The following is a 22,948-nucleotide window of genomic DNA, read 5'->3' as shown; positions in this document are numbered from 1 at the left end:
AAAAAGACATGCATACAGTACTAGCACAGAGGTAGGCTGATCATTAACTGTTTTTTTTTTTTGTTTTTTTTCTGTCCTATATCACTCAGATTACCAAGATTAATACCACTGTGGCAGGAGAACAAAGCAGCTCATTTATTTCTGTTCTTCTACATGGACCATTTCATTACAGTATCTACTATCTTCTCCACAATACCCACTTTTTAGAAACTAGTCAACTTAAAAAAAAATCTGTGTCCAAAGATGAGATTTTCCACTAAATATGTGGGTCAAAGCAAGCTAAAGGCACAAAAGGTACAACACAAACATTTACTGCTACTGTTCGTATGTCACAAGTTATAAAATCAAGTGGACCTTGAGCGCAGTTTTTGTCACATGTCGTTCCAGACATAGTAGGCATGGAAAAACTGTCTTCAGTGTCATCAAGATCAAAAACATTTACTTCTGGGTCTTATTTCTTGTCATTTGAAATTAAATATTGTAATGCAACTCATAAATTCCCGCTTTCTTTTTCTTTAACTTCATTTCATAATTTATTTATTTCTTGCTTCTGATTTTAACAATTAACATTATTCCAAGATCAAATATGGCACGTTCACACTGTCCCTTTTAGCTCTGCTTTAAATGGATCATGGTCTGCTTTCAAAGATTTTTTTGGTGCAGTATAAACACCAACTGTACTCTGATGTGGACTCAAAAAGCAAACTCTGTTCTGCTTCAAAGCAGGGGCCTGTGGTGCACTTGCAAACGGACTATCCTGCAACCTAATATAAAAAGACGTCAACTGCAATAAAGCATGAAGATGAAAAAAGAAGTAATGCAGATGGTTGTTTTGGTAGGGGAAAAAACAAAACCAACAGCACATGTTTAGAAAGCATATGTTCTACACACCATAGTAAAATTAGATCCCCAGGACCAGAATCATGAGTCCAAGTTTACCAACTAAAACCAACATTGATATCTCCTATTGAAATCTGGATCTGAGACGACCAGTTTAGGTAGGCTATAACCTGCAACCCAAGCTGCACATTACTACATTACATAATTGTAAACACAGCCTGTCCCTTCTTTGTTACTTTTATTTATTCCTTATTGTCATTATCATTTAAAATAGAGGAAAAGGAAAGGACACAGTGAATATAGCCTATGTGAAGGTTTAATTTAAGCAGAGCTTGATTTTAAGATTTTTTTTTTTTTTAATTGTATAATATCACACTGAACGACTAAACAACCTCCCTATAATCTGATATTTTTATACTTGGGGGCTTTGTTAATATGACTGGGAGAATGCTGGATAAACCAGATATCCTCCACTTTCCCTGGGTTCAGCTGTGTCTCTGATGCTGAATCTCAGAATCAGCAGCAAATAAATATCTCACTGACTACATTGAGCAGGATGCGTCTTTCCTCGCAAAAGGTTTTTGAAATACTCCCGCACTGCTTCACAATAAGGGTGACGTTGGCGCCTGATCAACATAAAAATTAAATGAATAAATAAATTTTAAAAAACCACAACAAAATAAAACTTAAGTCCGCATGTATGTGTGTGTGTGTGTGTACATATATATATATATATATATATATATATATATATATATATATATATATATATATATATATACACACACACACATATATATATATATATATATATATATATATATATATATATATATATATATATATATATATATATATATATATATATATATATATATATATATATATATACATACACATATATGTGTGTGTGTGTGTGGACATGTGTGTATATGTATGTGAACATGTATGTATGTCTCTCTCTCTCTATTTTGTCTCCTCCTTAATCTCTGTCTTCTCTTTTTCTTTTTTTATTTGTCTCCCCCCCCCCCTTTCTCTGTTCTCTTTCTATCCTTTTTCTAAACTCTCCAGTCTGGTCCAGCAGTACTATACAAACTCTGTAATACAAACACTTAAGCAACATAAATAGAAAAATAAAATAAAAATCTGGAATATCAGGAGGGATCATTATGTCTACAATGCTCTCCTTGGAAAAGTAAATTTGCTTAGCAGAACACAGCATCCAGACAATCATTCTCCTTGCTAAGATGCTGGACAAGAGAAAAAAAAAAAAAAAAAACTCACGTCAATAAAAATAATAAAAGAAGACAGGGGGAAAAAAATCTGCAACCTGCCCGCACTAAATTAAAAAAATATCTGCCTGCATGACATTTAATCGTTTACCTGCAAAACTGTGTTTTTGTGGAAGTATGACCCTGTCATGAACAGTTTACATGTGACGTTGACCAAAACAAAGGTGTGAAAGTGAAGGTGTACAACTTTCTGGAAATCCCTGCCCAATTGTTCGCCCAGTAGTCACCCTCAGACTATCCTTGTGTGAATGTCCCCTTAGAGGCTCCAGTGCCAAACCGTGAGGATGCCACATATGAAAAATATAGTTCACAGCAAACTCAGCGACGCAAAAACATGGTTGCTGACATGCTGAAATATATCACATACCACGGCTTTCCTGAAAATAAATGCTAAAGGTTTATAGCCAAACAGATACACATGGAAATGATGCTAAATCTTAAAAAACAAAGCAGCTTCATTTAGCATTTGAAACCAATTACTTATAACATAAAATTTTTCATCGTAATGCTGCAACAAGGAGGATGTAGAGTAACCATGTAATAAAGCAGTAACGCTGTAGTTACTCACAGACACTGGAGGCGGGACTTGAACAGTGATGTCATCAGTGTCAACAGGAGAGTCCAACCAGGGCCTTTCATCCGACGACTGACTGTCAGAGTACCCTTTTCTTTTACCAGGCTGTGACAGCTGACTATTGGATTTCCTTGGTATACTTTCTAAAGTTTGGTTATCACCATTCTGTAGTAATAAAGCAAACTGTTATAGAACGATAACCACTTGGGAAGAACACATAAATCATTTACATGTTCATTTTCTTAAATATAAGTCAAATAACCTTATCTGAAGAGTACTTCCACAGCTCTACGCTGTCCATGCTGTTTCTTTTGGTGATTTTAGGTCTTGCTCCTATAAAAAGTAAAAACAAAATCCACATTGCATCACATAGGCTTTAGATATGATATTTCATAACCCCACCTAGCAGCCTAAAATGGTTTTATGAGTTGGTTTACTCTTGCCATCTGTTTACCCCCCCCCCCCTTTTTTTTTTCTCAGTAGTCTAATGTCAACGGTGGTCTCATGATGTTCGATGTGGATATGAGGCAGACAGCCAGGCAAACAAACTGAATAAGCATCTGTTTGCCATCTCTGCTCCAAAGAGAGAAATGTAGGACGAGGGTGTGAGTATCTTCCCTGAGGAAGGTTCATGAACACAAACACGCAAAGGCGAGCAGTAGTGTGCAGATATTAAAACTTCTTCATGTTTCATATCTATAATAAAATGGGTCCAGTGTCTTAATGTGTGAGGCAGTGTTTCCATTTAACAAATCCCTAAAAGAACAAAACAAAGAAGGAAAGAAACACAACTTTCTGTCATATTTAGCCTAGGTCCAGACATAACATAGACGCTGTCTCACCTAAGTTAGTTTTACAGTTAATATGGTTACTGTGTACACACACAACATGCTGGTTAGTTTGCTCAAGCCCACAAATCCTGTTTGTCAAAGACAGAAATGAAAAAAGGCATAACGTATGTCATTTAAAAGTAATTCATAAGTGTCTGTTTACCAGCAAGATCAGTGAAGTTTCATCTTCATTTGAGTTCAGATCTGTTTCTAAATTGATTCAGTCGCTTAATGATGATTTTTGTTTGCCCTCATATAAAAACAACTTTCAGACACTTTGCCTTTAACCACAGTGGAAGACGGCACACATGGTCCCTCTTTCAGACACACACACATTTGTAAGCAAAGAAACAGGGGCGAGCTTTTTATTGTGTCTCACCTTTTTAGATCGGAGTCACATGCTTAAACAATGTTTCAGAGAACTGGTTATATAAGAAAAGGGGAAAACTCTGATGGAAAGTAGCTATAATTGAATCTTCACTTAAGAAATTCTTGGCTTTTTTCCACCATTAAACATTAGTTTTTATTCATTTTGCCTATCATGAATGTCTATAAATTGTTTGCGTCCAAATTTAAAGGTTAAAGAAGACAGAAATTGGCCTTTGTTCAACATCTGGCCAAACTAAACCAGTTCTTTCCGTTTTAGCCAACAACCCACTGAGTCCAGCACCAAATCAATCCAGTGCTACCAACTCTGTCCTAAATAAACAGCTAGATCAGAAGCTGGGGGTTCAATTATGGAGAAAACCCGGACCACCTAAAATGATGTGACCGCCATGTTTAAAAATTCACATTCAGTATATCGTTTAGTCCGCTTACCTTAAACAAGAGCAACAATGATGTTAAATGAGCGGGAAAAATATGAGTGGAGTGTTCCCCCATTTTCCTGCTACGGGCCACAAGAAGCGGTATTCAAAATCACTGTTTACAGCTGTAGTTCTAAACAATGTTCGCAATTATTATTATCATTGCCTGGTGTTTACAGAACCCCTTGAATCGGCACATATACGTCAAGTTTATATCACTGTTCACATATACTGATAAGTGTTTGGAAACATCAGTTGCAGAAGGTGTTCACAAACACAAACTATTGTTTAAAGCTGCATTTCATAAGTGGACAGGCGATATTATAACATCTTTTAGGGAAAATGAGGCAAAAATGTTTTTTTTTGTTGTTGTGAAGAAACTTTCTGCGCTGTAGTTGTATCAAGGAATTTGAAATAAAGTGGAAGGAGGGTTAAACATGTTGTGGAGGAGATATTTAAAGTGATGTGATAAACTGACTTAGTTAAGGCTCTGTGGCTGAAGAAAACCAAATCAAACCACATTATAATTCAGTGAACCTCACCAATGAAATGCTCTGGAAGGCTTTTTTTTTAGTTTAGGATTATTATTTTGTATGTTAGAGCTTCATAATCTTAATCATTCAGCATAAAGACAGAAAAGAGATGAAACCCTCTTCTCTAAAACTCACCCAGGACCTGCTCTAAAAAAAGCAGCAAGAATCTTTAAAGTGTTACCTTGCATCTCAAACTCTGAGCTGGAGGGTGAAAGATCACTCTCACTGACTCCCAGCGCCTCCATCAGCTGGTCCACATTCATTCTGGCTGTCAGTTCCCCATTTCTGTCTCCAATCTGAAGATGAAAAAGAAACAGGAACAGAGAGACAAACAAAAATGGTCAAAAGTACAACGCCATCCCTCCAGACAAAAAAAATATATTTTGTAAAAAAAAAAAAAAAAAACCAAAAAAAAAAAACCAGAGGGTTTTTTTTAATTTAATTTTAGAATTTGTTAGAATATCTCACTTCTTTGGAGATTTCCAGGTGCTTTCGGGCATAGTGGAGAGCTTGTTTATGGTTGCCTAAAGATACATACGCATTTCCAAGACTCCAGCAGGCACGACCTTCCCCAACCCTATGGAGAAATTAATATACTTACAAATCTTTCAAACTGCTCCTGTATTCACGTATTTCTTTTTTTTTAGGTCCCTCTACCTGTCAGTGAGCTCTTGGGCTATGTACAGATGTTTCAGATGATAGTCTATGGCCCTCTCGTACTGCTGCAGAAGAGTGTAGGTGTTTCCCAGGCTGTAACAGGCTTGAGCCTCAACGACCTGGTCTCTCAACTGTCTGGACAGCTGCAGAGTTTTTCTACAGCAGGAAACACAAGTGTGTGTGCAATGCATCAAAATATTACTAGTTTCACTTCCTTCTCCCTCCACTAGATGTCAGACTGCACTCACTCACCTGTAGTAATCTGTGGCTGTGTTGAACTGTCCCAGGAATATCAGGGCATTGCCAAGGTTACTGTAGGCTCGCCGTTCAGCTGCTTTGTCCCCAAATTCTTTGGCAATTGATAATCGCTGAAAATGGCAAGGAAGCAAGGTTGAAACAACATGAAGACAATATTTTAATCTGTGCCACAACCAAGCATCAATAATGGCTGAATGTTAAATCCCAGTGCAATTTTGTTTACCGTAACTTCCCAGACGCCTGACATTTTTTTCTTTTTTCTTTTCTTTTTTCTTTTTTACAAGCAGAGGCCGTAACACAAGTTCAAGCTACACACTCTTATGCACACCTCATTTTTCTGACCGAGGTGTTGCTGCACCCCCGGTTCTTTAAATCTCCCCCCTGTGATTCCCTTTATTGGCCAAATGCTCTCCCTTATTGCACACTGATAGATTTGTAATGGGAAAAGGAGGAGAGACTGGTTTCTTGCAGGAGGAATGACGTGGTTTACAATAGTGAGTGACAGGAAAACACAAGGAGGGAGTGCCTGAAGCCATACTTTCAATGATTCACCGAGAACCAATTTCCTATTTTCTTCTATGTGAGCACGACAATCTCTGAACATTGCGTGCTGGTACAGCAAGAGATGGACTGTGATCCATTGAAAAATACATATAGGTATAATTTTACTCCAAATAAATCATAAAGGCTAGCAAAGCTGCTGGTTTTTGTATTAAAAAACAATTACTTTCTGATTAAACACTCCTTTACCGTCTTTTCCTTCCAGCCATTGCCACACCTGCCTTCTTCTCACTTTGTTTTAAATCTGACTAAACAAAATTGACATAATGAAATGACAAAAGCAAAAGTATTTAAATGAGAATCAGTCTTGCTCCGCTCTTCAACATACTGACCAGCCTTTTTATTTTGCATAGGAAATTTCAGCCAAGGTAACATCAGAAGAAAGTAGGACATGCTTCTTCTTTTCATAAAGTAGACATATTGTTTCCTTCCTTACTGAGTGAAATTAGATCAACTATAGTCTGTAGTAGCATAAACATGGTGCTAAAATTAATTAAATAGTCATATTTTTTATTTTAACTAAAGTGAGCCAAATTTTAAAGCCATCATTTGTTTGCTTCTGGGTTGTATGAAATATATATAAATACAAAAGGCTGATTTGCACTGAGGAGGCTAAAAGACATCATGGTAAACAAACAAGCGACAAAAGACACTCATGATTACTGTACGAGGTTGATCTTTTCTGACATGTTTGCACAACAATTGTCGCATCGTGATGCTGGTAAGCATTACAGATTTCTCACCTGACGGTGAAACTTGATAGCTTCCACAAAGTTACCCAGTAGGTAGTGGGTGTTGCCGAGGTTCCCATAGGCCCGCCCCTGAGCAGCTCTGTCGCCAAGCTCTTTGACCAAACACAGGTTCATCCTGCAAAGACATGAACAAACATTTAGTACCAGGACATCTATGTTGAAAATTGTTGCTAGAATTATTGTATTCACCTATTGTCAGCTGGTAATATGTTGCATGCCATTTACATCTTTTATACTCAATTGAGGAAATACACATTTTCTGTTTTTTTGCACATATACAGTTGCAAGAAAAAAATGTTGTGTATGTTGTGTTGTGTTCCCCAAGTAAACCAAACAGGTTCACGAACTTTTTCTTACAACTGTTGTTAAAATAATAATAATATATGTATCCTTTGTATCACCTATTTGAGTTGTTTTCTCTTGTTTATTCAACTTTTGATATCAACTGTTTTATGAAAAAAAAAAAAAGAATTTAATGGGGCACACATCATTTATGAAGTGGTTTTGAAACTGTTACATAATCTAAAAGGAGAACATTATATTTCGTGTGCATAATGTTTCAGCAATTCACATTTCTTTGTAAAGACTTTCTGCTAACAAAACAACCTGAAGCTCTCCTGTAAGAGATACTCTTGTTGAAATAACTTTTTTGTTTGTCACAAAACTGCTCTATAAAGGCAGATTGGAATAATGGAACTGCTTTAAGCAGAGAAACAAAAATGTGAGCCAAGAGTCAACAGGCAAAGAAAATATAGAGGAGGAGGTAGATTTCTCTGTGGTGGGATGGAAATGACAAAAAACCTTTTGCAGCGATTTAAAGTAATACTGTGGAGAAACTGATAGAAGTTATTAATTCTGACTGCAATCCAGCAGTAAAGATAGAGGCAGTATGTGGAGCGCAACTTTTAATCATCGGGGACTTTGAAGGAGTCAAGTAAATGTTGCTCTGAATTTAATTTACACCAAATAGTCCTCGATGTTTCAAACTCCAATGCACAAAACATAAAGCCAAATCAAGTTTGGACCTCTTGACAGGGATTTACTTGGATTGTACAGAGAGTGAAAGTATGTGGCTTCTTTTAGATCTTTTAAATGTTTCCCTCTGTATTATTTCAGATCTAATATGAAACAGATTTATGTACTGCATATACGAGTGGTGTCCAAAAGCGGTCCTGAAGATTTTTGATGCATCCTTGCTCCAACACACCTGGCTCACATTAAATGGATCCAACAGCCAACGACGTTCTACACAATGACTGATTGATTTTAGTGTGTTGGAGCAGGGATACATGGAAAAACTGCAAGAATGTGACACTTGAAGCCTGGAGCATATGCATTGTCATTTATACCCTTTAAAGCTACCAACGCAAAGTTACAATGAATTGTTGACAATACATACTCGTAAAAACCAGTAGCTCTTTGCAATGTCTCTCTGACATCAGGAGGCAGGTCCCCTGGTTCTTGGGTGCAGCCCCACAGATGCTGTTTGCCCTTTGCATGAAATACATTTCCGATGTTATAGAGAGCTCTGGCCTCTCCAACCTGTAAAGCCAAATGGGTTTAGGACAAAAAGCAGATATTAGGGTTGTTCTAATCCAACCCTTGTTTCTTTGTGTGTGTTCAGTCTGTTAGACAGGCAATGGTCTTTTTGTAGTGCAGGATGTTACCTTGTCACCTTGCTCTTGAGAAATATCCAGATGTCTTTGGCAGCAGACAACCGCTTCATCAAAGCGCCCCAACACTTTCAATGTGTTACCAAGGTTACCACTTGCTTTTCCTTCTCCAATTCGGTCTCCAATGGTTCTAAAAAAGAAAGTAAACATTTTTTTATTTATTGGTGGATACAAAAATGCCTCCCTTGTGATAATCTGTGTGTCAAACAGAAACTATTAAGGTGCTGGAACAGGGTTCAAACTAGATGGTACATATGTCATTTTATTTGCTTACTTGCAGGAACCAGATCCTGGTGATACTGTAATGTAACAAGCTAAATGCCCATGGGGTCTTTAATCACTTCCCTGCTGAAGTACCAGCTGCGCTCACTGCAGGACACCAGATTACTTCCTATTTAAATATCCTACTTGTAGACTTTTACTATACAAAAGTCTCCAGTGATAATTTTTGTTTATTAGTAATATTTAAACTTTATTATGATTTATTAACACTTTTCTATAAAATATTTTTTAAATGATATATAACCATATTATGTAAATCTTCTATAAAATACAGCTGTATCGTTGACTTTTCCTATTTATTACAAAGTCAAACTTGCCTAATTACATTATTCTTAATTATATTATATATTTCTTTATTCTCCAGTGAGTGGAAATGTATTGGATGACTCACTAGCAGCAACTAAAGTGGTTCATTTACAAAAATACCACCCTCATTTATGAATATGCCAGAAAAAAGCTTGTAAGTAGTTGCCCACTATATGGCCACTATGCATGAAAAGGTTAAAAGAATTATATAACTAAAACCTTTTTAATTGTCTCTGGTTCTGAGATATAAGTTTGAGGTAAAGGTAGAACAGCTCAGACTATTCAGCATACTTTTTTGATAGTTTTGAATTGGTTTTTAGATCTAATGAAAGACAGCTGAAAAGAGGTTAGGTAGATTATGTCATATATTCGGGGACATGTGTGACCTATCTTTTCTTTGCAAAAGTCCAAAGAATGATACTTAAGACTTTTCTCATTGTGAAGGATGCTTTGGATTTTAATTTGATTGGCTCGAGTAAAACTGAGATTTACAAGTTTGCTCTGCTGACTGTTTTCTGACGACCTGATTGCAAAAACTGGCTGCATCACAAGAGGGCATATTATAAGCACCTTGTTCCTACATACCAGCAAACATCTCAGTGCTGAGTGGAGTTACTGTTAAGGAATAAATTGATGATACAGTTATGACAATTTATTATCTACTTAAAAAATAAACAGAATTCTAAATCACATGTTATAAATCTAAAAAACAAATCACAAATACTATAAACTATCAAATCACCAATCTTGTCAGTTTATCTAAGGCTGGTCAATAACTGGTCTTATTACAAAACATAAAGCACAGTTGTAAAACTAAGTCCTCACCTGGCCAAGGTAAGGTCATGTTTGTGGTATTCAAGGGCTTTCCCATACTCCTTGAGATAGAAGTAGGCATTTCCCAGCTGGCTGTAGATGGCACTGAGAGTCTTTAGGTCTTCCGTGCCAACCTGCACAGCAGCTTCAAAAAATGCTGTTCCCCCTTTAAAGTCCCCGGCTTTGCACAGCCGCTCTCCTTCCAACGCCAACTCCAAGCAAGAGGCCTCCATCCTGAAAGGCGCACACATGTGAAAAGCAAAAATAAATAAATGAAGTAGAATCAGCACACATTTACTTGCTCTTTAACTGATAAAGATGAACCGCAACATGAATAGTTTTACAGCAGAGGGGCAACATCTTCTCATAGTTAGGAACAAATTGAAAATATCTCCATGACAACTGGTTGGTAGTCATCTCTGTGGACTGTTGCCTTAGCAACTGAGTCTAAGATAAGTTCCTCAAGAAGGTGATACACCTTTCACTCATTACTGCTCATATCAGTCTGGTGTACAGACAGACAGCTCTCCTTAGCTTCTTATTAATTGTACAAAGAATTTGGAAGTGCTGACCTTTGTAAACTTTAACTTATTTTCTGCATCTAGTGATGCTTTTGAACATTATTGCCCAATTCACAGATAAACACTTGTCAATCTTTACCAAATAAATAAATAAATAAATTCTACTATAACAAGACATTTTCCATAAGTGATAATCAAAAATCAAGGCAAACTTCTCGTTTTAGTCATTTCAACAGCTATAATCTTTGCAGCTATGTCATGCTTGGACCCATAGGCATATCTATACTGTTATTATGTACTATGACACATACAAATGATCATGCACCATGAGTGAAGCATGTAACCAAAGCTGTGTGTGTCCTGGGTGTGCCATTCAGGCACTTTTTCTGCACACACATGAACTTAGACCAACAGCAGGTCCTAATCAGTGTGTACCCAGAAAGTACACACTCCACGTTCATTGTATAATCCAGGATAAAGTAAAGACCAGCTAATTTGGTTGCACTTTAAATTCCACATAAGATACAACAACAAAAAAAGTAGATAATCAAGGATTACCCTTGAGTTCAATCTGTTTTACCAAAGGTCCAAAAACGATTTTTTTTTTTTGTTTGTTTGTTTTAACTCCGTGGCTTGTTTATTTCCTACTCTATAAATCTATTAAGCAGTTGTGTTTTAATAAACAGTAATTCATCCTCTGGTCAAACGTTTTCCACATGGCCTGATTTGTGCAACCGATGGTAACTGAGATTGTAAAAATCTGTGGAAAAATTACTATATCAGTATGGGTGCTTTTTCAAAACAGTACCTGTGTTTTTGCCTGGTTCGTGTTTTGTCCACATACACCTGAAGCTCCAATTGTAAAGGCCTTAGCACAGAATGAGGTCGGGCTCCACAGTGAACCAGTCTACACATGGCCCTCTCTGCTCCGCTCAGAGGGCAAGGCTCAAATGCCATGAAGGTAATATTAAAAAGTAGTTAAATCAATAAAATTATTTACATGAAGTTAACAATTTATCTACCATGTATACCAAAGACAATACCATGATAGGACCTTTTAAACATACTAAACTCTCCATTTTGTGTCTATACTGTCAATCAAACAGCTGAAAAGAATTCTGTTTTTTAAAGCTGAAAAGAATTTAATGTCAGCAATCCTGCAGCCAAATCTGGACACGATCAAGCTGGAAGTCAGAACCACAGTCTGAAAACAACCAAGAATAACATCTGTTTTAAAGTCTCCAAAAGTCCTTAAAAATGTGAATGGCAATTCTTCTAATCATGTAGCAAAAAAATTTAGTCGAGAATTGTAGACTGTGTCACAAAAAAGCAGCGCTTGCTAAATCATATTTTTCCTTTGCAAAGGCATCAAAATTCAAACTATGCAAACAACTTCAAGATGTGTAGATATCCGCAGCTGTAATGTCCATGAGTTCTTGTGATCCATAACGCTCGATCCTTTTGAACATGACCTCCGCTGCAACAATGACCTCTATTCACTTTACAAATAAAATGGAAGAAAGGTGTAACAATGGAAATATTGGTCCTCAGAGCAGAGGTAGTCAGTTATGGAAAAGCTAGCTCAAGCTTGACCACTGTGTCAATGAGAGACAAATAAAGAATGAAAGAGACAGAGAAATGCTAATCCTATCACCTGCACCTCCTTACTGGAACCATACCGCGCAATGAGTAGCCCTGACTAATCCACCTATCTGCTGACAGTCACAGAAAAATAATCAGGTCAGCAGCCAAGATAATTAATCAAGACTGTGAGGCAAGAAGAGGTGAAATACCTCTCATGTCAAAGCAAGTTTAATAATGCTTATGAGAAAAAAAGTACCATATGTATGGATGTACAGTATACGTGGAAAGATCTTTAAATGTACTCCTACTGCCTTTACAGTGTCTTGGTTACCACAGCAACTGCTAAATCTATCACTCAAATTCTATTTGGTGTATGACAGAACTTATTTTAGTCAGCAATAATCTTCACTCCTATAGGATGCTATGCAAAGAAGACATGGATGCATTTCACACGTGCCATAACAGATAAAATGATCATCAAGGTTGTGTGTGTGTGTGTGTGTGTGTGTGTGTGTGTGTGTGGTGGGGGGGGTATTCAGTAATTGTAAAAAGAGGCGTATCAGAAAACATAAAAAGTTACGTTTATAGTTTGTATGTGTATTATAACACTTCAGTTGTGGAATATCATTGCAAAATTTTTCAGGTAGAAAATTTTGCCTTCAATTTTTGTACATTATACTGAAATTCCAATTATTGTGAATTGAAAGGTATATAAAAATATTACCAAGCACTGACGAAATGAATTTGAAAACAGATCTTACAAAAGACAAAAGAATTCTGTCTGAACACAGGCCAGCAATTCAGCAAGACCAGTTTTGGCTGATTCAAATGAACTTTTCAGTCAGTGTTGTTAACAAAGAGTTGAGACATATTTTCTCTCAGTCTGTGATTCAGAGTAAATGGCTCGAGTCCAGGTAATTGCTCTGGCTGTACAAAGTTTTCTCCACATGTAATGAGTTGTTTCTGGAAATATACTTTTTGTTTTTGAAGGGAAACAAGCCAGATGGCCATTTTTTCTGAAGTGACATTTTCACTCTTCTACTGGATGAAAACATACTTGTCAAACAACAGGCTTTGTTTTATTTAAACTTCAAAGACACCACTGATACATCAGGGTGCCCGCATGGATACTACAAACTCCATGAACCCAAAACAGGTAGCCTTATTTATAACCAGGCATTTGTTTTATATTGCTACATCTGAAATTTACCTCAAAATTATGTGTAGACTTAAAAAAAAAAAAAAAAAAAAAGAAAAAAACAGATGCCAACATATCAGTCTATTAATTAGTGTCAATACTCTTTTTTTTTTTTTTTTTTTTTTTTTTAAAAAAACCTTGAGCTGCTACTTCTACTGATGTTTTTCAACTTTGGTCATTTTCAGGTCCAGAAATTAATGCTGATATTTACCATTTTCATTTTGTCACAAAGTTGATGTTTTTATTTTCAAAATAACGTCAGTAGTGGAGGAGGAAAAGAAAGGCACAACTAGAAAAGATCAGCAAGGCTTAAGAAAAAAATTGATTGATAAATAATATTCATAGGGGTGGGAGAAAATAAATTGATTCACATAAAAATCGGGATTTTTTTGTTTTACGATTTTTTAAATCGATTTTTTCCCCCAATTTTAAATGCTTATATGTTTATTTGCCAGATGGAGAAAAAAATTACTACTTTTCTCCAGCAGAGGGCGACATTTTTCTCTTCGGCTGTCGAGTAACATCGTGTCTTATCTGTTTTGGTAAACACTTCTGCGCAAGATGGAGAATGCGGACAACTTTCAAAGATATATATATATAAACCGGATATAAACCTCCACCCCCACATTTTAAATCAAAAGTATGGGCACATTTTAGATTTCTCGGCTTAAAGGAAAGGCAGAGCTGTTGAAAGCGGTTTGTAATGCACATGTCACATATTGCGGTAATACGACCAACATTAGTACCCACCTAACAAGACATCATTCAGATGTAAAAACAGAGCTAACAGCAAAACGTCCTACAGCACTGAGCCAACAGCCAACTGTACCAGCACTGTACAATTCACCCAGCAATTCTGAAAAAGCACAGCGCATAACTAAATCAATTGCCGACTTTATTTGCAAAGACTTTGGCTTTTTTCAGAAACAGCAGTGAACATTACGAAGAAAGTCAAAGAAAAGCTCCGCAAAGCAGAATGTGTTGCTCTCACCTGCAATGTGTGGACTTCACGGGCAACTCAGTCTTACATCACTATAACTGCCCATCACATCACTGAAGACTGGTTTCTGTCATCCCTCGTCCTCCAGACCAGGGTGATGTATGAGTGTCATACTGGCTCAAATGTAGCTGAGCTGCTTCGTAACGTGGCGACAGAATAGGACATCGCAGAGAAAGACCTGGCTTTGGTGTCGGATAATGTGGCTAATATGGTTGTCGCCGCGCAGTTAGCCGGCTTTCTCCATGCCAAGTGCTACAAGGCACACACTCAACCTGGCATGTCAGCGTGCCCTCAAGCTGCCCACTGTAGCAAGATTACTTGGACAAGTACCTGAATTGGAATAAGCGGTTCAGAAAATGAATGAATGAATGAATATACACTGCCAATATTGTATGAGGATGTGTTGGTATGTAATTAAAAAATAAATGCATTGCTGTCAAAGACAGAACATTAAGACATTTATATAATGTTTTAATGATTATTTTTGTACCACTATTTTATTTGCCGTAGGATGTGGTGAGGCAAGACCAACTTGGTGATTGTGCAGCTACTGTAGAAGAGGGTCAGAATAATGAAGGGGACAGTCATTAACTGAAACACCCCCCCCATTTGTCAAAAGAAGAGTGTCCTATGAATTTTTTTTTACATAGACTGTATATGAAAGTAGGGCTGGGCGATATGACCTTTTAGTAATATCCCATATTTTTATGCCATGTCACGATATACGATATATATCTCGATATTTACCTTAGCCTTGAATTAATGCTTTGGTGCATACAATCACATCAGTAAGATGATTTTGTGTCTCCATTAAAACATAATTGCTCATACTGCATTAAGATATGCTGATTTTAAACATTCATGCCAAAAGGATGAGATTGTAACGAAGCAAACTGATCAAAACCGCATTTATTGAACAGTTACAGCAGTGGCAGAAACATGTCATTTTAAAACAAAATAAAGTGCCTTTGCATGATGTAATAAATGCAACGTATGAAAAAAAGAGGCTCTAGGGGGTGGATTTTCAAATGATGAGCTATTATAAGGCTTTGCTTTATGGATACGTTTTTGAGTTGTCGTGTATTTTTTTTTAATCGCAAAGTTTAGCGTAGAAATCAGTCTTATAATACAGGCAGAATGTCCTCGTATCGTCTCCAATAATCTGTTTCAGCCAGTTTTTAATTCAGGATTTGATTCCCACTCCTTTCTGTACTTTCTAGAGACATGACGAGCTAGATAAATATGCTTGTGTCACACACACAGTGGATGAGGTGAGTAAGTGACAGAGGTTGTGAATGTAATCAAATATAATGAATTATTTTTGCGTGACGTGAAAAACTTTGCAATTTACATCCCACTCTGTAATCCAGAGCGGGATCAGTGGCGGATTTGGCTTTTCATTTTGACTGTGTAGGTGGAGTCGTGCAGGTGTCCTCTCTGCTCCTCTGACTGGCTGCAGCTGCAGCCGGAGCGACTGAGTGCTTTAGCACAGGGAGAGACTCTCGTTCGTAACAATAACTTTACACTATGCGCTTTAAAGTCAGTCGACAAAACACCAGGAAAGTCTCCAATAACTCCTGTAAAAGTTGCTAGATTTGTTGCTAGTCGCTTTTCACAAAAAAGTCGCCAGATTTAGCGAGAAAGTGGCTACACGCTGCCTCTCATGACGTAACACGTAGCTCACGTTATGTACGTAAAGAGGTGCACTTGCTTTAACTCTCCGTGCAAAGCGGTGCAGAGTCGAGGAGAAGTGAGAAAACCCCGCCCACAGCTAAAAACAACTGCGTGACAACAGGATACTCGAATATGACGAATATAGGCATTTTCTATATCGCACAGGGGACTAGCAACGATATATCGAGTATATTCGATATATCGCCCAGCCCTATATGAAAGATAAACGAAGCCTCTGGCAGTAAAAAGTGAAGCCTATGCAGAAGTTCAAAAACTTGCAGCGTTACCTCCGGTTTCACTTGGTAAGCTCTTAGCTACAGGCAGGTCGGAGATTGCTAGATGTTAATCATCCACGACACGCTCACAGCCCAGCCATTCAGCTTCACCTCTTTGCCCATTTTCATATTTTCCGGGACAGACAACACACAACGTTGCCAAGATGCCGATGGTAGGAACCGCCCACCAAGCTTCAATTCAGCTCTTCAGTAACCTACAGGTGACGTCACAGAGGCACTCTATTTTTACAGTCTAAATAATTGGATAAATAACCAAAATTAGCAGTGCCTCTTAGGTTTCCATAAAATCAGAGTGGTTTTGCACAGCATAGGATACTTGATGCTTAAAGTGGATTTGTAAAACCTACATTTGAAATGTGATTTTAAAATTCTATTTTATTTAAAATGTTCATATTTTATAACAGGTGAGCTGCATAAATAGTTTTGAGGCATCAATTTTATCATTATTCATTTAGAGCTCAGCAATGGGGCAAAGGTACTTCAAAAATACTTTATAAGGACTGTTGAAAACAAAACTAAGCCCACACACTAGAATATTGGTGGAACTGGTTACAATTGTAGACAGTCCTACAAAATGTGTAAGAGCATCTTCCAGGTAACATTAGAATGGCTGCTGCTACTTTGGCCTCGTAAAAAAAATCCGGATGGCCTTGCAAATCTTTAGAAGAAACTCTGTGGCTGTGAACTCGAAATTCCAGTAACTAGATCTGAACAATTTAACAATAGGTCTACAGAGATGTAGACTCTGCTAAGGATACCACGGAAAACAGGAAAGTGGAGCAGGCACTAAAAATCAAAGCTTCATGGAGATAAGGTTCAAGGTCAGTGCAGATACAAAAGCTTACAAAAAAAAAATTATTTTTTTTTAAAACTGAGCGATCACATTTATGTTTTAAACACCACCAGAAAATGCACCTTAAAAAGTCAGCTGCTGAGACTAAAGACCCTGAACATGGAGAAAGTTCTGTAAAGCAACACACAATTATGAACAAGTACTCACAAAGCAAAAGTAAATGAGGCAACACAAAAGTGGGTGAGCTCACCCAAAATCTCAAACAAATTTGACAAATGTGGGGAAGTAAAAAAAATTGGCCTTGACTATTGGCCATGATTGGGCTTTGTGCAGTGAACAATAGACGGAATGCTGGATTGAGGTAAAACCTAATAAAAACTGGATCTATCCAGTCAGATGTGGATAGATTTTTACATTTCTGAGTGAAATAGTGAAATAGTGAGTCTTTCACAACCACAAAAAACTAGTTGTGAAACCCAATCTAAAAAAGTTCAAAGAAAGAGCAGAGAGAACAAAACACACAAACAAACAGACATAACCATAGTATAATACATTTTTAGACACATTTTAAAAAGATGAGACTACAAAACTACAACATAAATGTTTGGTCTCCATGGCAGCATTTTTACAACAACTTTCATTCTTACCATCTTTGTGGTTGGAGTACAAGCAGTTTTGTGCCATGAAGTCTGCCATTCTTTCCTCTGATTACCCATCTAATTGGTCTGTTTGGGACACACTCATCTCATAATAGCCCGTCTGTGGTTTAAGTGAGACAATCTCCCAGTGCTCCTACCATAGCAGCATGGTGGCATGCATGTGACATACTGGAGAAGTTTAAGTTTCAGGTAGTCAGTTAAAGGAACTGAATCAGTGCTGTGAGTTTTCAGTTCATCTGAAACCAGCAAATAACGCTCTAAAGAACTGAACATGACTAGTAAAATCCTGAATGTAAAATATACTGCTTCACTGAATTATGATGTAGGTCAATGAATGTGATATGGGTATGACAACACACAAGATGCTGGCCGTAACAAAGCATAATAAGACTGCATTGGCTGTGTAACTTTAAAGACCTGCAGTAATTCAATCTAAACCAAAGTCCTTCAGTCAGCAGTACCTTAAGTTTTCAGACATTTCTGAGCAATGATACAGTGGTTCTTCATTTCTCTAACATAAACAAGAATAAGACAAATATGTACCATCCGTCCAAGGTACTTTTGTTTGACAATCTAAACCAGGGGTGTTGAGCTCCAGACCTCAAGAGCCACAGTCCTGCAAGTTTTCCATCTATCCTTGTTCCAGCACACCTGACTCAAACTAACTACCCATTGTACGTCGTTGGCTATTGGATCCATTTAATGGAAGTCAGGGATACTTCGAAAATCTGCAGGATAGTGGTCCTTCAAGAACCGACTTTGGGCACCCCTGATCTAAATGAACCCAAACTACTCAGCTCCTCCTATTAAAGACTAACTTTCTGGTCTTAAAAATCTGCATTCTAGACTCGCTTGATGGCACCATGAAATCTTTTATGTGCATTTATGGATTGGCGGGGCATTGCCGCTGAGTTTGGCTTTACGCACCACGTCACAATCTAGCAAGCGATATGCTGGCTGTTTGAATGCTCACGATGGCTGATTCAGCAAAGACATGCAAGAACACATAATTGAAGAAAGAGGGAAGGAAAAAAAACTGAGCAAGAGATGAGACAAGAGTCTAGATAAGACTTTCTTTTACTGGATGGAGATAGCTCACAGTACAGGTAGAATGCAGGTTGGATGAAATTTGAAATCTAAAGCTGTGCAAAAACTGTCAAAATATCTGAAATTTGGAGGTGAAAATAAAAATGTATTTTTTTTCCCTTGAATATTATGAGGAAGGAATAAAGTCAAAATTCTTCTAAATCACTATCAGGTTATTTGGGAACCAAGATAATAAACGAAGGATAATACATATTGTAAGACTTTCTTATTCATGAGCAATAATGATGAATAACTTATCAATAAATGAAGATGATATACAGAAGAATGCAATGCCTAATACTCTGATGTCGTCTTAGAGCATTTCTTTTTGTGTTTTTTTTTTTTCATATTCAGAGGGTCTGCTACCATGATTCTTGGCTTAGCTAAGAAAGCCCTGAACTCAGGGTAGTAGCACAGCCATAATTACAGACTACCATGGCCTGTTGTCAGGGAAACCAAAGAGAAACTCTCTAGGAATGTTTTTCCTCTTGCAGAGCATGTCTCCTTCAGTTAGAGCGGAACTGTCTCCCATTTTCTTCATTTGTACGAATACCATTTAAAGATGCATTTAAACTCTGTATTTCTGTTTTCAGTGGTAGTTTCACTCATGTGGTATCATTCTCATTCTCAGTGAGAGAAAAAAAACTGCATAAGAATTTATATCAAGCTGCTTTGCAAGAAGATTTTTGACAGTTTCATGGAGTTGCATCGTAGCAAAGCCTGTCGTGGCTTTCATTCTGACCACAAAACAAGAGGATTTTACAGAAATGTTTTTTTTTAATTAATAAACATCCATGTCTGCTTTGTGTCCAATCTTTACGATTTTTGGATACTACAGCACAAACACACATTCACAATATTCAGTCTAGAAAGGTAATTTAATGATTTCACTCTTTGCAAAATAAATACAACTGTGGGACAAACAGAAGAGAAGCCTAGTTACTCTTCATGTTTGCTCTCTTTGTGTGTGGCTATGGTCAGACCTGACAACCTTGCAGGCTTTATGAATGTCACTTCGCAGATCAACACATATTAACATTCCCAGCAGCCTGCTCTGTGTCACAGTCACTGGCATGGTCCAAGTTAACAGTGGTGGGCTTTTCCAAAAAAAAGACAAGAAGTCTTTTCCTATAAACGTTTGTCACTGAAAAGTCTCTTAAGTATTAAACACAACTCCAGCTTGAATATTCTCCTCTAAAACTATAAACAACCTAAAGAACTGCAGTATTTCACCTTGATTTAACTTCCCACTCCACACAATCCATTCATTTGAAGGCATGTGAAAATTCTACTTAAGTTCTTGCATTATTACAAAGTATTTAATCAGATTTGGTATAATTATAAAATGTAAATGGCCCATATCACTTCAGTGTCAGTAATTAGTTAAAATTCAGGAGGCACATTATTAGAAGTGACTTGACATACACTTCACAGCACAGTTCTGCTGATCAGATGTAAGTCAATACATTAGTCACATTAAAGATTAGACAACCAGGACAAAAAGTCGTTGTTGTTGTTTTTTTTAAGAGAATAATTTCGTTTAGAAAGAATAAGAGTAATGCATGTAATAACAGCAGTAACAATAAACTCTATCTGAAAATTACCATAAACACAGTCTTAAAAACAATGCTGGTGGCAAGCTCATCAAACAAGACTTCATGCAAATATTAGCCAGAACCTTTGCAGAGGAGAAGCAACATTAGTATCACACCTTATATGTTAATGTGGTGTTAAACTAAAAACTTTAAGAAAAATATTAATTTGATACTGGAAGTCACCACCCTGCATGTCTGCTCTCTGGACCCACATGGCACCTCTGAAGCAAAGCCATGTGCCCTTTGAATTTAATAATACTGTAAACTATCTGTCCTTGCTATATCCCCTCCTTTGTCCGCTTCTTACAAGGCTCCTCTCAGTCTGTACATTCCAGCCACAGCGATTCAGTGACCCGAGCCAGAGACGAGGCTTGGAACTGGCCTGCCTGGCAGCAACTGTGGCTGCTGGGTCTGAAGCTTTAAATCAGTGAAAGCTGGCTGGACAAGTTACCCCTGACTAGCTCCTCCTTAAGCAAAGCCCTGAGCTGGCAAGCCGCTACTCTCCCTCCTTTAAGGCTTTCCAGCCGCTCCCAGCCGTCTCCATTGTATCGTTTTTGGCCACTAAAGGAAGGTTTGACCTCCCTATGCTCGACTTGGGTTCCTACCTTGAGTGCAGTCTCTTGCTGGCCAGATCCTGCTCCACACCGTTGGTCGCCGACTGAGCCATAGAAGCGCCTAGCTCCCGGCTCGCTTCCTCCCGCTACGAGACCCCTTCACTCCGCTTCCTCTGGAGGCAACAACCTTTTCTTCTTTCTTGAGCTGTTCCGCTTCTCTGTCCCCTCCCTCTACTCGTTTTTCTCTACTCTCTCCTCTTCTTTTTTTTTCATTCAGCACAGTAATGGCAGCCTCCGAGGATGTGAGGTATTGTACAAATAAGCCATAAAAACAAGCAGCCCCTCCCCCGATAGCACGTCACGTGTTGTGTAGCGCTTCATCGTTTGTTGTCAGCTGATGAGCAAGAGCAAAGTATGGCTTTCACCTCTGAAAACACGTATTTTACAGTTAATCGCAGCTGCAGGAACGCATTAAACACTTCCAGTTTCCAGTTGTTTATGATCAGAACATACACTTTAACAAACATTACAAAGCAGTAGGCTATTTTAGCCTTTTACTAATTCTTTGCTGAGTAACCCTCTGATATAAACTTTAAATACAGGAAAAGTTAACCTGAAGGCAAAAGGTCAAGATTTTGAACAAGTTAGAATAGAGAAATGATTCATATAAAAATTTGATTGCCATAATCTAAAAATAAATTATATTTAAATACTGAATTCTTTTTTTTTTTAATGACAAACCCAAATATTATTACAATTACAGGAAACAACACACTGTTCCATCCTTGTTTGCCGCAAAACTTGACTTAGATTGGCAAAAGACAAATGCTATTTTTCACTTAAAATTTGTGTGTTCATTTTTAACTTCTGTTGAGGGGGTAAGCAGGTTCAATCTTGCACAGTCATGCAAGTTTTAGATATTTCCCTCTTTCATCAGACCTAGTTCAAATGAGACATTCCAGGTGCAGCCTCAGGTGATTGACTGGTCATCAAAGAAGGACAGAAATGTCATCCCAGACACACATTTATTACCAGTATCACTAAACTAGCTTGAAGTCAATTTGAAAGAGAATAGTTAATATTTTATCCTAAATATATTTACATTTGGAGGGCATAGTTCCATTTTGTCCCTGTGCAAATACAACTTCTGGTGTTATAAAGTGAAGGTAATTTTAGCCAGAAAGTAGCAGTGCCAATCAAGTATGGCAGCACTGTATTTGCTTTAAGATCATGTGAAAAACCATGTCAAATTTAGTTTTCAGTGATTGTATTTAGTGGCTACACATTTACTCAATTAACCGAGAGGAGCTGAAAATTACCTTTAAAGATGTTTAGAGTACTTTGACATCCAAGTTACTTAGTGTTGACTAAGTTAGATCATGATCCAGTTTAATTTAGCAGGAGATGAGCAAGGTAGTGGGTAGCTCATTTTTAAATGAGCTATGATATGGAAATGTGGAAAATATATCTGTCCTATAGCCAGCATGGTTATTTATAGGAAAAAACATGAAGAGAAAGGAAGATGTTTTAGTCTAATTGGTCTTATATTCAAAATGCTTATTATTACAACATTTCAACAATGTTCACAAATTAACTTTAAATTTACATTGAAAATTGAATCAAAGAAATCATTGTCCTGCTGTGATTTTATTGCCAGAAAATGGGTTTCATTAAAATGGGATTGTTGATAATGCAGCTTAATATTTATCATGATTTAACAATTAATGTTTTCTAATCAATTTCACCAATATTTTTTATACAAAACAGCACTGTTATGAAAGCCAATGAGAAATGCTGAAGCAGTATAGAAG

At 37.3% G+C, this 22,948-nt stretch overlaps 1 protein-coding gene across 1 annotated transcript in view; it reads right to left on the bottom strand.

Moving 5' to 3' along the window:
* Positions 1 to 21,328, bottom strand: part of gpsm1b (G protein signaling modulator 1b) — a 28,507-nt gene extending 7,179 nt beyond the window's left edge. Inside the window, exons 1-11 of the mRNA XM_079257251.1 lie at positions 21,189 to 21,328; positions 10,190 to 10,411; positions 8,771 to 8,906; positions 8,503 to 8,645; positions 7,095 to 7,218; positions 5,785 to 5,900; positions 5,533 to 5,688; positions 5,344 to 5,452; positions 5,057 to 5,171; positions 2,969 to 3,039; positions 2,701 to 2,871 (exon numbers count right to left, since the gene is read on the bottom strand). Coding sequence (XP_079113377.1) covers positions 2,701 to 2,871; positions 2,969 to 3,039; positions 5,057 to 5,171; positions 5,344 to 5,452; positions 5,533 to 5,688; positions 5,785 to 5,900; positions 7,095 to 7,218; positions 8,503 to 8,645; positions 8,771 to 8,906; positions 10,190 to 10,411; positions 21,189 to 21,250 — 1,425 coding nt within the window. The 5' untranslated portion in view covers positions 21,251 to 21,328. The remainder of the gene's footprint in view (positions 1 to 2,700; positions 2,872 to 2,968; positions 3,040 to 5,056; positions 5,172 to 5,343; positions 5,453 to 5,532; positions 5,689 to 5,784; positions 5,901 to 7,094; positions 7,219 to 8,502; positions 8,646 to 8,770; positions 8,907 to 10,189; positions 10,412 to 21,188) is intronic.
* Positions 21,329 to 22,948: the final 1,620 nt, after the last annotated feature.

This window comes from Telmatherina bonti (assembly GCF_933228915.1).
Source record: "Telmatherina bonti genome assembly, chromosome: 17".
Classification (NCBI taxonomy): Eukaryota; Metazoa; Chordata; class Actinopteri; order Atheriniformes; family Telmatherinidae; genus Telmatherina; species Telmatherina bonti.
The sequence above is the reverse complement of the archived record's forward strand: the minus strand, read 5'-3'. Positions and strand labels throughout refer to the sequence as shown.